At 38.7% G+C, this 16,586-nt stretch overlaps 1 protein-coding gene across 2 annotated transcripts in view; it reads left to right on the top strand.

Moving 5' to 3' along the window:
* MCC (MCC regulator of WNT signaling pathway) overlaps positions 1 to 16,586 on the top strand; it is a 184,166-nt gene that overhangs the window by 115,327 nt on the left and 52,253 nt on the right. For both annotated transcript variants that reach the window (XM_071456495.1, XM_071456496.1), the window contains 3 exons: positions 1,397 to 1,510; positions 8,190 to 8,332; positions 15,765 to 15,901. In XM_071456495.1, the coding sequence (XP_071312596.1) occupies positions 1,397 to 1,510; positions 8,190 to 8,332; positions 15,765 to 15,901 (394 nt within the window). The remainder of the gene's footprint in view (positions 1 to 1,396; positions 1,511 to 8,189; positions 8,333 to 15,764; positions 15,902 to 16,586) is intronic.

The raw sequence follows: 16,586 nt of genomic DNA, 5'->3' as shown, positions 1-16,586 counted from the left end.
TGTAATAAAAGTCCTATTGACTGCACTGATAATTGAGGATACCCAGGGAATTACTAGTTACACAGCATTTAAAAAGGCAGAATTCACATCCAAATACCTTTTTAAAATTATCTTTCTTGTCTGGAAGGGAGAGTTTTTTTCATTAACAATGGGAATACTGTATGTGAAGAGCCAGTTGGTTCTGGTCTCTCTGCTGTCAGGCAGCTGCTTTCACACATCAGCATGGGAAGACAGCTATGGTTTTGCTGGCTTCCAGTATTATAAAGGTAGAATTTATATCAAAATAGGATTTACTAACTGATTCATTGCAAATGAAACAAGAGAAATTACTTTTAGGTGACCCGCCCAATAGAATATCAGATTGAGGGACTGAAAGTGGGTGGAGGATTAGAAGCAGTTTGTATTTCAGCCTGAATCTTGGCAGCAGAGCAGTGTTTGCTGTCTTGCTTGGTCTGGTGTGAAAGGTCACTTCTGTTTTCATACCCAGCATAACTTGAAGCTGTTTCTTTACGACTACAAAGAAAGACTTCAGGGCCAGTGGCTAGTTCTCCTCCTGGACTTTCCAGTTGTAGTTATCAATACTTAGTGTTGAATTCTGGCTGATGAATTTAGTGAAACGATGAATGGGGTATTTAAGGAGAAGAAAAGAATGGGAACAATTAAAATTCTTTTAAGAACTGTTCTTGGTTTTTAAGTTGTGTAGCTAACCTAATTTCAATGTTGTGAGTTATCCTAGCCTGATATGTATTTTTGCATGCTATCAGCTAAGTGTGGAAAGTATCTTTCATCAAAAGCATCTGCTGCAGAAAGAAAATTAGTTTGGGTTCTTCATATGTGGGTTAGTAGATAAGAATCACTGAAACTCACTGGCGTGGGACTGAGGAGAGCAACAACTGCAGAAGATTAGCTCACAGTGATGTAAGCGTTAGTTGCAAAATAAAAACAAATCCTTTGCATGGAGCTATCCACTTTCACCAGAATGATAACCTCTATATGTCTAAAGGCATTAAAACGTGGTACACCTCATTCTATAATGCAAATCTTAGTCAGCATTTAATGTAAGGGTTTATAGCACAAGACTCAGGCTATGTCTTAATGCAGTAGCATTAGAGCTAATCTATGCATTCCTAGCTGAATTATTCCTCGTTGTATTTACCCTTATAAAGGATATGGTGAAGGAATGTGTGTTCTGCCTGGATAGAAAAATTCCATGTTAAAAAACTATTAGTTAAATTGTTAGTTGTATGTGGGATTTTTTTAGACTTTGTTCTACTGAAGTTCCTATTGACTACTACAGAAAACCGCATTACTATAGCTGCCATATAATATTGTCTCTTCTCTAGTGCTAAGTGGTTTGCGAATTGATTCATTTGTTTCTTTCCTTTCTGTCTTCCAGCTTCATTTAGCAGCCCTGGCTTCATTAAAGGGAGACATTGTGGAGCTTAATAAGCGTCTACAACAAACAGAAAAGGAGCGTGACCTATTGGAAAAGAAATTGGCAAAAGCACAGGTGAGCAATAGTAGTTCAAGATTCTGAAGATCCTTGGTTTTGTGCAGTCCTTGTCCTGAGAGAGGATAAAATTCCAAACAATGTCACAAATCAAAAGAATTTTAAGACTACAAAACACATAGTTGCCATGGGTTATACCTTTTATGTGTTGAAAACATTCTTCTAAAAAAAAAGTAAAAATTAATTAGATACATTTTGTTTTGAAGTCAGTATAAGCAACAAGTGCTTTGAATTATTGTAGAATATAAGAATTACAGGTTGCTCTCAGTGGGTTAGGTAACAGGTTGCAGAGCCTTGCACTCCTGGGTCACATTTAAACACAGCACAAATTAACACTGATCAAAAGTTACTGCCAATTTTCAGTTGTTTTGATGTTGTGGGAGAAGTTACTTGTGATCTCAGTCTAGCTTCCAGTATGCCAGTTGGAATTGTGGAAAATACAGCCAGTGGAAAGCCAAGGGGTTTAATAAGAATAAGGTTGGAACTCTGATGCTTTCATTGCTCTTACATAGTGGCAAATGCAAGCAAGGAAAATCGAACTATTTTTAATATTTCTCCTGCAAAAAAATCTTTGTTTTCAGATACTACCATTTTACCCAATACCTTTTAAAAATAGTTAACATTTCAAAACTAATTCAAAATGCTTGGATACAGACAAAAAAACCATTTTGTCCTGTGCCACTTTATTTGTTGCTCAGAGATGTTGTAGAATCTCCAGCCTTGGAAGTACTCAAGGCACCTGGACCTGTTCTTGGGTTGGGTAAGGGACTGAGTGAGTAAGTTCCTGTAATGCTTAGGTCCCTGCAATCCTTAGCCTTTCTGTGACTTTACAGATTTAAATTTTCGATATTTATTTCATTTTGATGAGACCTTTCATCTGTGTTGCTTAAATTCAAGCCAAATATAGAAGTGTTTAAGCAGTCTCGATTTTCAGGCTCTTTCTTCAGTCCTCCCTTATTTTGGCCTTTGTCTGCATTCCCTAATGTTTTTTTTCAGTTGCTTTTAAGATTTATGGGCTTGTAAGTGATACTGGTATTGCAGACCATCAATGTAACATCCAGAAATAAAATCACTTTCATGTTTTTATTCTCCTCAATATGTGATCCAGAGCCACGCTGGGAGTTAACATGGTTTATCAGCTATAATCCTGAGAGCCTTTTGTAATTTCTGTGGCATTCTTGGGATAGTCCTCTTTCTGGCTTACAGTTTGCTATGAGGCTGCATTAAACTCTCAGATGGATTCACTGTATCCAAATGATCCACATCATTCTGCATGATTGCACTGACTTTATTGTTGTTATTTATAACTCCGGAGGGTCTGGTGCTAACCACAGGTTTTTCTTAGTATTTTATTTTTATTTCTGGATCTTTATTTAAAAGTAGAGATATTATCTCTCAGCCCATGAAGAGTGCCTTGTAGGTGCTCCCATACAGAACTGAATACACACTGATGGCAATTGGGATTAAGGATCAGTCCTTAATACCAATTAACATGTGCTCTGTTAGCTCAAGATTGTTCGGTGTTTTCTTTGATGGGTTACCAATTACGCATGCGTACATAATGCTTGGTTTGTAATGCTGGGGGTTTTACTTGATATTGAGCCATGCAAACACAAACATAGTGATCAGTGCCTCCTGACCTGTGAAGAGTACACAACTGGAATATCCAAAAAGCCGGCTCATAGCTGGATTTTGGATAAACAAATAAGTCTTTATAATGAACAGTTTTATATAAAGGTTTAATGATTTATCTCTTTGTACTTAATTTTTTTCTAAAGCCCTCCAGAGGATAGAATTTAGTATGTGTTAAATAAAATACAAATCTTTACTAAGGAATTCAAATCATTAAACAAACACAACTCATATACTGAATGTGTTGGCAGTGCTTAAGTACTAAAACATACACTGGTGAAACCACTGCACCTTGCCTTCTTTTTCTAACTGCATACCAAGTACTTGTGCCACTTAACATATTTTTTTTAACTTTTCTTCCCACTCCACAGAGATTAGTTCATTATTCTTTCCTCTACAGCCTCTGTCTAATGTGAATCAGAGGTTCAGAAGGCATAAATTAAATAGGAGGTGTTTGAGGTTCTGCATAACCACACTCAGATGCTAGTGGGTCAGTATTAAATCTCTATTCTGTATCTGACTGTACTTACCAAGGCAGCACATGTTTCATTTTAGCTGGCATGGTAAATGCTCTCTGGAACAAATAGCTCTTAAAACACATTTTTTGTAATACCTTTCCCATCATTTCATGAAGCATGTGAGGCATTTGGAAGAAAGGATTAGTGATTTGCAGAGTGGAGGTGATTTGGGGAACCACAGCTCAAATAATAGATAACAAATGGTGAAGAAAGCTAGTTGGACAGCATGGGCTTAAGGTTTTGTGAAGTGATGTAATTGATTAGTGGTTGTTGTAGCATACTCCCTTCCAAATCTGCAGCCTATAGAGACCAGATATAGCATTTCTCTGCATGCTTCTATTATTTCAGTAACATAGCAGATCTCTTTGTGTTTTTATCAGAGTACAATTCAGCAATAAAATGATCTCTTGAATGAAATTTGCTGTGAAACACTGGTCAACCACAACTAATGTCTTCTTCCAAAAATCTTTCTGTGATTATGATAATTCTTGTACTGGCTCTGTGTGGCACAGTATCCTGGCTTTGATAGTGATAAACGGTGGGAGTCTGAAGGGAGAGCATAAGAAATGCACATAGAGGATTTTCCTCTTTCATATCACCCACCTTTCTGCCAACATCTGTGAGCAGGAGGACATATCACATTTTATAGTCCTCTATAGTCCTGTCCTCCATGGATTTATATAATCTTCTTTCTAATCTGTCTACATTCTTGGCATTTCCAATATCCTGTGACATTGAGTTCTGTAGTTCTGTGATTGAGCATGGGATTTAATAACATGCTGAATGTTTCAGCAAGTACAACAAGAATAGATAATTCACTTACTATATTTTTCTTATAATTTCATCTCCTTTCACAAGGTTGTCCTGCTCTCTCATTCTTATGCTTAGTCATTGTTATTTTATAATAGCTCTAGACACAGAATATGCTGTATTGTTCTGGATCCTGTGTCACAGCAGTAAGTCTCATTACTGCAGTAATAGTTCTTTGCCATCCTCTTGAGTATTCAGAATATAGAGAGGAACAGCAGAATTACAGTATAAGAATAAAACCAACACTCTGTAGACATATAAGAACAGAAGCAACATTCTCTGTAGACATGTAAGAACATGTGAACTTCACAGGAAGGCTTTAGTTTCTCATTTAACAGAGAAACTTGAAATAGGAATGCATGATGTTCAAATGAACATTGAAATGACTTTGTTTTGTTGTGTGATGTCCTTATCAGACATAGATTAATTTTGTGTTTGTATTCCTCTTCCACATTAAGTATACACAGAACGTATTAATTCACAGAACAATTAATTCTGACCATGCATGCTTTTGTGATTGAGGATTTAGCACTATAGACTTGTTTTTGTACTTAAATTTAGATTAATGGATTGCTACTTTTAAATCTGCCACTCCTCTCAAATTAAAACACTGTATTAGTTGAGCTGAGTTTTTTAGCTTCTGTAATCCTGTTAGACAGGTTTATCACTGTGGCTTGTTCAGGTGATGACTTGTATTCTTGGTGAACAGCACCACAGCCAGGGTTTGTCTCTGCAGGGCCTGGGGCACTGGGGCATCTCGTAATGAGCATCGCTGCTAGTAGTTCCTTTTTTTTTGACCTCTGATTGGACACTGCAAATTTAATACAAAGATTAACAGAATTAAGCATATTGCTGGTGTTTCTTTCACTAAGAATATATGAACATTAATAGGAAATAGAATCACTTGTTCAGACAATAAGTTTGAATTAAAATGTTTTCTCTTGTCATTCTTCTTCCTCATACACTTCTTGCTGTTGTTGTTTCCTAGCATCAAGAGATCAGACAGTGGCGGTTCCAACCATTGTTAATTTTTATTGTAAATGAAATGACCTTTTTAATCCATACCAAATAACAACCAAGAGTTCTCAACTTATATTGAGAACTGTGCTGGAAACTTCTCTTCTGACTCCAACAATTAATTGCTCATCTTTTGCAACCTCTCAGTTGGTTATCCCTGTGTTTGCTTTCTCAGAGAATTAGACCTCTTAAGGGTTTTGAGACTGGAGCTCTTAAGTATGAGGCTGGAAGAAAGATGAGGAAAAGGGTATAAGGTATTTATTATTTATTATTAAGGGTATAGGTATTTATATTTACCTTGTACTGTGTGACTGACATGCAAATAAATCTTAGGATGTGAATGTGTACACCTTGGAAAGAAATAGAGACTGGTGGTAGATTGCTGTTTTGAGACTCAAACCATAAAGAAACTAAGGATGGTGGTGAACAGCCACAGTAGTATCCCAGAGAAAAACTTCAGCAGTGGGTAGAAAAACATGCATTTGTCTTTTCCTTTTTAAGTTTTCAGATGACAGTTCCATAATAAAGAGCACTTTTGAATAACCAGAACAATTTTCTACTGGTGCATTTTGGGATTCTTACTGAACCATGTTTCCATTGCTTGGATGCTTTTGCCATTTTTTCTTGATGGCTGACCAGAACTTAGGAAATGCAATTCTGTTCCCTGCCTCAAAGACAGACCAGTCCTCAGTATCATGGCTTATCTTTTACAGAGGTTTCCTTTCAGCTTTTTCCAGTTGCTTTTACCTAAGATAATTCAAGAGCTCTTTTAAAAAGTCAAATGTGAAGCTATTATTGTATATTGCCAGACTGCTGGTTGTTCACAAAGTACATCTGTCACTGAATGATGTTATCCTGAAAAATGGTCACTGAAAAATGGCTGGAGAAAACAGAAATCAAGTTGTAATGTGGCTGAAACCCATTAGCAAAAGTCCATATATCTTCAGTCAATAGAAACAAATTCTGCTTTTCAGGCATAGCTTAGAAAGACAAAAATTGTTGTGATTGGGGTTTTATTTATTATCTGGAAACAATTATTATACACTCTATCTGAAACATCCCTTTGGTTTAAAAGCTAAAAAAACCACAAGTGCACATAATAGATTGATCTTGATAATGGTGAGGTAGCATTTGTGGACAAATACATGTGTCAGAAGAAATTCAGGTTTAGAAAGGCTGGAGAAGCAATTCTTTATTGCCCCTAAATCTACTTTAAAGCTTTTGTGAAACACTTTCTCTGTGTTATTTCTGCAGTTTGAAATCTTCAGAAAGATACAATGTTAAGATGTGGAAATGTGAGATATAAGCTGTAGAATGATCCTACTGTAAAGAGTCATCATAAGGTACATGTACAGCCTATCAGTTGCCAACCTGAAGTTTCATAAGCCAAGTGAACAGTATCAGTCTTCTGAAATGTCTTCCTTTCCTCTCCTTTGCAGTATGATGATATGATCTGTTTTCCTTAGTGTAGGTGAAAGTGATTTTTACCACAGCTGAAGGTAGAAACTATTTTGTTGTAGTCTGTGGAAGGGTGCTCTGATGTCTGTGCTACTTTTAAGTGTGCCTATTCATGGAAGTTAAAAACTGTGGAATAAATTTATTTAAAATTAAAAATAAAAATGTTATTGAAGCTTATTGTAGATTTTCATTTTCAAGCAGTCTTTTTATGTTATCAAGCTGTGAATGTAAGTGGCCAAAAATATGGGAGCAAATTATGAAAATTCTGGCACATCTACTCCTTCATTATTTTTTGTAGTCCAAAGGGTTTAGGGAGTTAGCTTGTATAGAGTGTTTACTTGATTTGAAAAAAAAAACCTGTTTGATTCAGCAGTTTTGGAGGACCTCCAATATTACTATCAGTTTTGGCCCTTAGAAATGCTAAGGTTTTACATTGCTGCTCTTCAATTAAGGAGTGTGGGTTTTATACTGTTAAGTGGCTTGTGAGTTTTGGTTTTTTTGACAGCATGGTACTTGACATTGTGTGATTGCTAGGAGGCTTGACTGGAGGGGGTCAGAAGCAAAATGTTAGAAATGAAAGCAAAGCTTCAATCAGCATGCAGTACTGGCTTGTCATTGCAGTGGTTTGTAATGGTTTATTGTAATTGAAATAGAGCATGTGCTGGCCTGAAGAGTAAGCCAGGGAGACTATATTTAAAATGCTGTGGGAAGGAAAAAGGAGGATTTCATGATATGGATGAAAAACAAGCAGTCATGTAGCTCTTTATTGTTCAAATCATGAGCATTTTATTGGAGATTACGAACATATTAAAAATATGATGTTACCTATAAACATTACTAAAAGCAAGTACTTACACTAGAGATGAAGTTATAACCTCAAAGTGTGATTACTTTATAATAATGTGGTTTCTGCTGTAAGATTTGTTCTATTTCAGACCACAATGGGGAGATCCTATGATTCAAAGATTATATATTTATGGCTATTTTGAGTTGCAAATAGTGGGTTTTTTTCCAAGCAGAAATGGCAACTTCTCTTTAGGAAAAAAAACAAGTAAGTACACCGCATAGTCTGTCAGTTCTCAAATACTGTAACTGCCTACCTGCATACACCTGTCCTTTTCTCTTGTTAAGGCACTGTTGGTTTGATGAGTAGGAAGACCGTAGTGCAGTGCACTCCTGCCCTGTGCCCAATCTCCTGCAGCTGTCCATAACACCCTTTCTGTTTCCTTGCTTCTCTGCTGCAGTGTGAGCAGTCCCACCTGATGAGAGAGCACGAGGATGTGCAGGAGCGAACGACGCTGCGCTACGAGGAGCGGATCACAGAGCTGCACAGCATCATTGCTGAGCTCAACAAGAAAATCGATCGGCTGCAGGGAGCAACCATAAGGTACTGCAGCTTCCTGGGAATTCTGGGCCAGGGCAAGACTGGTGCAAGACGTGGTACGAGTTATGCTCTAATATGATGCCGACTTTCAGGCTTGTCATGACGGGTACAGAATAGCTGCCCATAATCATGGTGTGTGTTCTGCGGAGTATCATCCCAAGCACCCAAGAGGGCTTCCTTCTCTCTGGCAAAGCCACACTTTACAAAACCTGACAAGCACTGCAAAACATGCACCATGACATCTAAATATTCCTTTTTGTAATGTGCCAGTGTACCATATAAGTGATAGCAACAGTATGTAAAGGAAGATGAAGACACCCGACTTGAACCTCAGCTCTTAACTTTATTTTGCAGCCTCCTGTAGATCACCTAAGCAAAATCATTTGTGGGAAAGATACAGTTCAAATAGATATCAGTAGGTTTTGCCTCTTTTTGTGCTGGCTTTTTTGACAAAACACAATGGTACAAATCATGTTGTTGCCTGGTTCTGCAGCAGCAAAGCTTGGGGTATTACACTAGGTTGTTACTGTGTTAAAATAAACTTTATATTTGACTACATGGAAACAGTTTTCCTCACTTTTTACATGTTTATGTTTTTACATATTATTTTCAATGTAGAAAAGTTGAACTGGAGTGCAGACAGAGCTTCCTAAAGTTTACCTAGTGAAGATGCAATGATATGCCAGAATCTGTGGATTTTCTAGAGAACATTAAGTTAGATTTGATGCATTTGTGGGTAATGTTGATGTGGTGCTCTGGCCATATAGCAAATTTTCAGTTTTCCTTTACCTATTAGTTGCACTTATTTTTTGGCAATTGCTTCATTTCTTTGTTGCGAGTACTTCTGCTAGCACAAGACAATGTTGTTACAACTACTCACTTAATCTTTCATTAATATATTAGAATGGAAAAAGAAGAATGTTTGGTGTACCATAAATAAGACGAAACACAATCACATAAATATTTACCACTACTAAAGCAGTGTTAGAATCACATGTTCATGTTATTTAATAACATAAGTACTGTTGCCTATGAGATGATCGTAACTAGCAATGGTCACGGTGAGATTTTTCAGGTATTTTCTGCTGGTAGTAGTTCTCTGAAAAAAATCCCCATGACTCCCTTCTTCATTTATGCTTGATACCTCTGCAGACAAACTTTCCATTTGTCTTTTAAAAAGACTAGTTGAAAAGCAAAATCTGAGAAAGCATGAGAACTGCACTGATTTTTTTTCTTCTTGAGTGACAGAAAAGCTCTATGACATTTAAGAAGAATATTACATAGAATTCATAAAAATGGTGTGTTTGGAATCCTTGTGGCAAAGTAAATGCCAAGTAGTGTAAAATTATGAAGAACTGGAATCAGATGGATACTTCTGAATGTTTAACCATGTCCATAAATGAGTCAGCTGTGACATGCACAGGAACATGAGGTGTAAGAAACAAGCCTAATGGGATGTACATGTTGCTTCTCATGAAAAATGCAGGTTTTCTGTCCCTTTTGGGCACTTCTGGCCTTTAAAGGCATCAGAACAATACTACTGCAACAGGTGCCACACCATTGTCATGCCACTCCAGTTTAATTCAATCATATGAGAGCTTGTTTTGCTCAGACAACTGGAATGCCTCATCTGGTTTTATTTGTTTTGGTTTTATTAGTAAGAACCAAAAATGTTTGTTAAGTTAGTGGCTCTTTTTATTTCCTTTAATGATGGAAATAGCTTATTTTCTTTGTCAGGCCAATAATTTGGTGCCTGGGGAACAGAGGAGAAATATTCCTTCTGAAAATGGAAACTGAAGGGATTCCACAGGATTTGTAAAGCCAGCTGAAAGAAGGAAAACTGATACCTCCTGCTGTGGCTTTCTGTAAATCCACTCTGGGATCCACATGTGTCAGTCTTGAGAAGCTGTCCGTGCATCCCACAGAGCAAGGGTGGTGCAGTTGCTGTCCTTGCTGGAGCAGGTGTGACTCGCAGCACTCCACCCTTGGCTCTGGGGACTGCTGATGAGTCTGGGAGCTGGAGCAGAACAGTCCTGAGTGAAGATGTTCTGGGAACACAGCGCTGCTGGGGCCTCAGCAGTTACACTTTCCTCTAAAACAGGAAGATTTTAGTTTTGATTTGTCTCTTTGAAACCTGCAGGTAGTAGTTTTGATTTGTCTCTTTGAAACCTGCAGGTAGTATTGAGGAGAGGCTTTACTTGTGCTGCCACAAAATTTGGGCTGTCTTTCTGGAACCAGAGCTTACATTAATTGCATAACAGATTAATGTTTCCCCAGTGCTGACACAGTGACTCTCTTTTTCACATATCAGTTTTAGATTGTAAAAATAAACTAACGTGTAGCTTCATGTACCTCTACTCTGTGACATTCCTTATAGTTCCTAAACACAAAAATATTTTGGAAACAATTAGAAGAAACCAGTGCTTCATGGAGGGTATTTGACTATCCTCTTTAAATTGTATTATATTTATTTGAATGTGAAGCAGTGCCCTCAGAATGTCAGAAACAGAAAGTAAGGAGACACCATGTTTAAATCAAATAAGGTGTTGCAACAGTTTGAGGAGGAGTGTTGGCAGGCTGTATAAGCCGGTTAATGTTCTCCATTCTGAGAATTTTTGTCTCTGTTTTTTGGTGTGTGTTGGGGGTTTTTTGCTTTTGCACTGTCAGAGTTTAGAAGTGTAATGGCTTTTGCTCATGCAGTTTAGTAATGCCGGCTCTAGAATCATTGAGTGGTTTTGGTAGGAAGGGACTTGTAAGACCATCTAGTTCCAACCACTGCTATGGGCAGGGACACCTTCCACAAAACCAGGTGGCTCAGGGCTCTATCTAGCTTGGCTAGGGACACTTTCAGGAATGGGGCAGCCACAGCTTTCCTGGGAGAAAGCTTAACTCACATGTCAATGCATGTGTCTCTTTCCAGGTGTGTCTGATATGCTGATCCCCGTGGCAGTAATCTTACAGGAATGTTTTCAGTAGTTTACAGGATTTTTCTAGGTTTGCTAGGCATTTCTTGGGTCCATGTGTGTGGCCTCATGAATTTTTAGCTGCAGGTCTTGCTCTGCATTCTTCCAGCATTCCTTGAGTAAAATGAGTTCACCATGCTTGGGGGAGCAAGCCAGCATTCATCTGCAATTGTCTCATCTCCCTGCTGCTGATGCTCCGGACAGCCTAGCTGGTTTGGAATCCCCCTTCCAAAAAGAGGTAGTAAGGTGAAAAAAGTGTGTTCCAGCACTCAAATACTCAGGTGCAAGTAGACGAGCCTCTGTTGCCAAAGATCTCTGTCCTTTGACAAGGTGCATGCAATTTTATCTCAAAGTGTACAGCCTAGAAGATGGGAAAACCAGTCAAATGGATCTTCCCAGAGTCATATTGTAAATACTTGGACATAAAGGATGCACCCAGTTATTCTGAAAGATGAAAAGGATTTAGAAATTACACAGTAGAGTATTAAAATGTAATAATGTCTATATTTAGCTGAGAATTTCTGACTTCAGAAGTTTTTCATATAGCCTTAGATTCATTCAAAGTTGACTCTTTTTTCCTTAATAATTTCTTGGGCTGTCAAAATCAGCTGTAACTTCAGCATGTGACTGACAGTTTTTCTTAGATGTCAAGTTGAGGTTCAAGAAAAGGAAAAGAGAGATGTCTAATTGCTTTTAGTTCTAAACCAATGGCTGTTTGGGTACATCTCTATCTCTAAAAATAGCAAGCAACTATAACAATACCTGACAGAAATATACTATGTTCAGTGTTGGTGCGTGCTATAAATTACTTGAAATAGTTGTCAAGAATCTTATAACCCATTAGAGTAAAATAATTTGCTCAGACTTACAATTTTTATTCTGAAATACATTTAGAAAGTGTTGGAAGTTAATGGAAAAGAGGGGTAGCGTGAGAAACAACTGCTCACTTCGAAAATTTAAAAAGGTTTATTAAACCTTGACAAAAGATACAACAAAGGACTACATAAGGAAAAATTCACAGTGCTGGGAACTGCCCTCGTGGATACCATGTGGCCGGTTCATCTTCAAGATGGACGCTTAGTCTTTTATATCTTGGGGGTTGCATCAGCCAACCCTGGCCCCTCCCAAAGTCTGTTAGTCAGCTCTTCTTTGCCATTTATCGGTGGAGACTGCTTTCTTGGAAGTTGATTGGAGATCAGATGTTGCCATCCTGCACCCCCTAATCACCAAGCTTTTCCATTCCCAACTGTCCCATGCAAGGGGCACATGTGCATGCCTTGTTTTTACCTATCTTAGACAACCCAGGCTGTCTGATGGCAACAATACAGGGGGGGAAAAGGGAACTATGGGGAGAACAGAGGACATCTAAACTACAATAACATAACTATACATCACTAAAGCTTTTCTTAATACTCAAAACAATAGTAATTTCTTAATTGCGAGACCCAGTCATCTCTTTATCCATCTATAACAGTAGCAAAGAGACTACGGCTTCACAAGAAATAGCACACAGCACTTACAGTCACATTTACACAGTGACCTGGAGGTCTAATTCTGGCTTCTAAATATGTGCTAGGTGGAACCATTTCGAAGGGCAATGTGGGTGTAATAATGTTGGCTTCAATGCACAGTGCCCAGCTCCACCTGCCCTCAGTGATTAATTTCTGTGCTGTCTCAAGCGTGTCACAATTTGTTCACAATGAACTAGTTCAGAGGGACTCGTCAATCTTTGTGTTCATACACTTGTAGTATTTTCTATCTGAGGGTCTTAGAGGGTTTTAAAAATAGTTTTTTTAAGTTAAATGATTGTTGAAAAACTGCTGGTATCTGTAGTACAAACTATAGACTGCAGCTATGAAGAAAACATGCACCTTGCCAGTGTTCTGTGGTGTGAAAGGGTGCTGAAAAATGTGCAGTTTTGCTCACTGTTGGAACAAGTTTTTCTGAGTGTCTGTGCAGCACTCTGATCCTTGGTTGCACCTAGTAGTGAAGAAAGCAATTGGTGCAGAAGTAACTGAAAACCACAGGCTTTTTTCTCTAATCCTCCCATCCTCTGTGTTTAGCATGGCTTGATCTGGTCTTAATTGCCTCCAACTTACCATGACATTCCAGCAAGTGGGACCATCAGGGCCCATAACAGAACAAATGCCTGCTTTTTACAACCAAGCTGTTGCTGATAGCAGCAATAAGGAAGTTGTAATGCCTCCAGTGGTGTGGCTGGAATCCAGTGGCTGGTCCTTGTCAGCTGTCGAGCACCTTGCATTTCCAGTGCCACTGGAGGACTCTTTCCTCTGTTTTGGAGAAAAGAAAGTCTCAAACAGCATCTTTTGTTACTGCCAGCATCAGTTTTAATGGCAGAATTTATATTTGTGATGTATCACTGCCCTTGAATTCCCCCTTATTCTTGCCCTCAGTCTGTTTTCAGTCTGTTCTGTGGTGGTGGAGCACTGATTGACCTTGCTGCCACATTATCAGAAATGGATTTTTGATCTTTCTGGTCAGCTTTTAAAAGCATTAGTTCATTTAGAAACTGACTTCTGGCTTGAGTCATCAGAAGGGTGAGAGTCCTACTGCATGATTTACTTTTCACTGTCCCAAGATACTGAGGGGCACTTAAACTGAAAAACCCAGTACTGTTGCTAGCTAGATGAGGCTGTGTTGTATTTTAAACAGAAAAATCTGTGCAAGACCCCAAAGAAGAGTGGTGAGAAATTATTATTGTTATGTGTGCTGTTGCTTTAAGGCCAGAACTTTTTATCCATTTGGGAGGTAATTCGGGTTTTAAAAATATAAGACTAATTGTTTCATAAATGAAAAAAAGTCAATTACCTTCAGAGGAAAAATTACAACTGTTTCAGTGCTTGGTAATTGTTTTGTCTAAAGCTAATTACTAGTGGCTTTTTTTGTGGCTAATAACAAACTGGTTCATGGAACATTAAAGGACGCTTATGTGTCTTCATTACACTGTTTTAACTCCTGCTATTCATGACTAGGTTCTATCACTCTCTTAAACAAGTATTTCGTGGTACTTCCAAGACTATTCTTTGATGTAAATCTCAGCTGACCTGCAATTTGTTTAATAATAGTCGCCACTAAGTGCTTCTGCTAAAGTCACACTTTCTTTGCAGAGAAGCAAATGTAAGGTCTAGAAGAACGTGGTAGAAATTGCATCTCACTACCTTGGGAAACCCTGGTTGGCAAGCAAGCTAGAAGTCCTTTTTTGGTTTTTATTGAGGTACATAAGTTCTCACCTCTGCAACTCTGAGAGCAGACTTTACTTCTGTCATTGATACCTGCATGTATGGGCCATCTTGTCTGCTGTTTTGCCTGACAAATCGAGACACACCTCCAGGCTGAATCCTGCAAGAAACACTCATCACCATGTAGCACACACACAACAGACCTAACATTATAGATACCCCTCCCAGATCCCCAGATAGGTCTTTGCTGTTTCTCATTGTTTCCAAAGCCAGATGGTTCCATTCTCACACTTTTCTGCTGAATCTGCAGCAAAATTAATCTCTGCGTGTGATTTAGTGTACAACAAAATGATGGCTGTTTCTTTTCTATGAGAGGGGGCCCTGCACCTGGATAAACTGGTGTTTTTCCAATGTTTAAAATAGATACTTTAATGTGAAAACAGTTGCTATGAAAGTTTAAAAAAATAATAAATCTGAGTCAAATCAGCAAATGGATCAAAAGAAAAAATGTTTACAAATGTTCTCAAGCAAAGCTATTATTCATTTACTTATCTTCTTTCCCAGTGCTTTGAACTCTTTGTGGAGATGGGAGAGAAAAGGCCCAATTTTTTTAAGCTCATTAGCTTCAGCTAAAGTATTTTGTGTCCTCAATTATTTTAGTTGAACCAGCTTGACAAATAAACTAAAACCTAGGTAATTGAGGCTTTTCTTTTTCCCGCAGTTCAGTGCAGTGCTCACTTATCTGTTCCTCTCTCTTTAGGGAAGAGAAAATAAAAAGCAACCTGTCTCCAAAAGCATTTTGATTCACATATGCAGGTACATTCCTGTGCATGATTACTTTGCACATGAGGTGGTGACATCCTTGGACTGAGAAAGAGACCAAAACCAGTTACTTCTAATCCACTTTGGGATCAAGGCCGCTTGTGCTGATTTGTGTAAATTATCAGCTGGGGAGTTACTTCAGAGCAGTCTATGTCCTTGCATACATCCTTGGTAGCACTCAGTTCCACCCATTGCTTTTTTCTCCAGTGGCCAGGAGAAATAATGAAGTTAGGAATAAAGAAATGGAAACCAGGCACCAACTGCTGCAAGTGGGTGTTGCAAGCATGGCACAGTGGCTTTGCAATGAAGAGTTTAAAGTCATCTCTACTGACTGGGCAAAACACTTGTGTAAATTGGATCCTGTGGCACAGCTTGTGGGTCTGAAATGACTGTCACGAAGATGCACTTTTCCTCACAGAATTTAATTTCTCCTTTTGCTCTCTCTGCCAGGGAGGAGGATGAGTACTCAGAGCTGCGGTCAGAGCTGAGCCAAAGCCAGCAGGAGGTTAATGAAGACTCACGCAGCATGGACCAGAACTCTGTCTCAGTGCCAGAGAACCAGTCCACCATGGTCACTGCAGATGTGGGTGAGTTGTGTTCTTAGCAGAAGTGATGACTTCCCACTGCAGAAAGGTATCATAGCTTTTGAAATGCAAATCAAAGCATTTGATGAGGAAATGAATTAATGTAGGATGTGTTATTCACAATTGATGCTGAGCCTCTACATGACTGTGAACTTAGATGTGAAGTAATCTTTGTGCCTTGACTGTAGAATTGTAGAATCATTATGTTTTGAAAAAATCTGTGACATCATTGAGTCCAACCATCAACCCAGCACCAGCACCATGTTCACCATTAAATTTATTGTCCTCAAGTGCCATACCCACATAGTTTTTGAGCACTTTCAGGCATGGTGACTCCATGCACCCCCTAGGCAGTCTGTTCCTAGGTCAACGCTTCACAACCCTGTCCCATGAACATGCTTTTCCTGATATCCAATCTAAACCTCCCCTGGTGCAGCTTGAGGTTGTTTGTTCTTGTCTGGTCACTTGTTACCTGGGGAAAGAGTCTGACCCTCACCTGACTGCACCCTCCTCTCAGTTTCGGAGAGCAGTGAGGTGCCCCCTGAGCCTCTATTTCCCCAGAAGCAGACCTTCTAGCAGAATTCTGGTGTAATCCTCACTATGACAGATTTCCAGAATTCTCTTCAGTATTCTGTTCCTGTTTTCTATACTATATTGTTTACGAGTGCAAGACCTGCAACAGCATATT

The sequence above is a fragment of the Agelaius tricolor genome, unplaced genomic scaffold (assembly GCF_023055355.1).
Source record: "Agelaius tricolor isolate 1412-34295 unplaced genomic scaffold, bAgeTri1.0.p SCAF_59, whole genome shotgun sequence".
Lineage (NCBI taxonomy): Eukaryota > Metazoa > Chordata > Aves > Passeriformes > Icteridae > Agelaius > Agelaius tricolor.
This window is presented reverse-complemented; position numbering and strand designations above follow the sequence as displayed.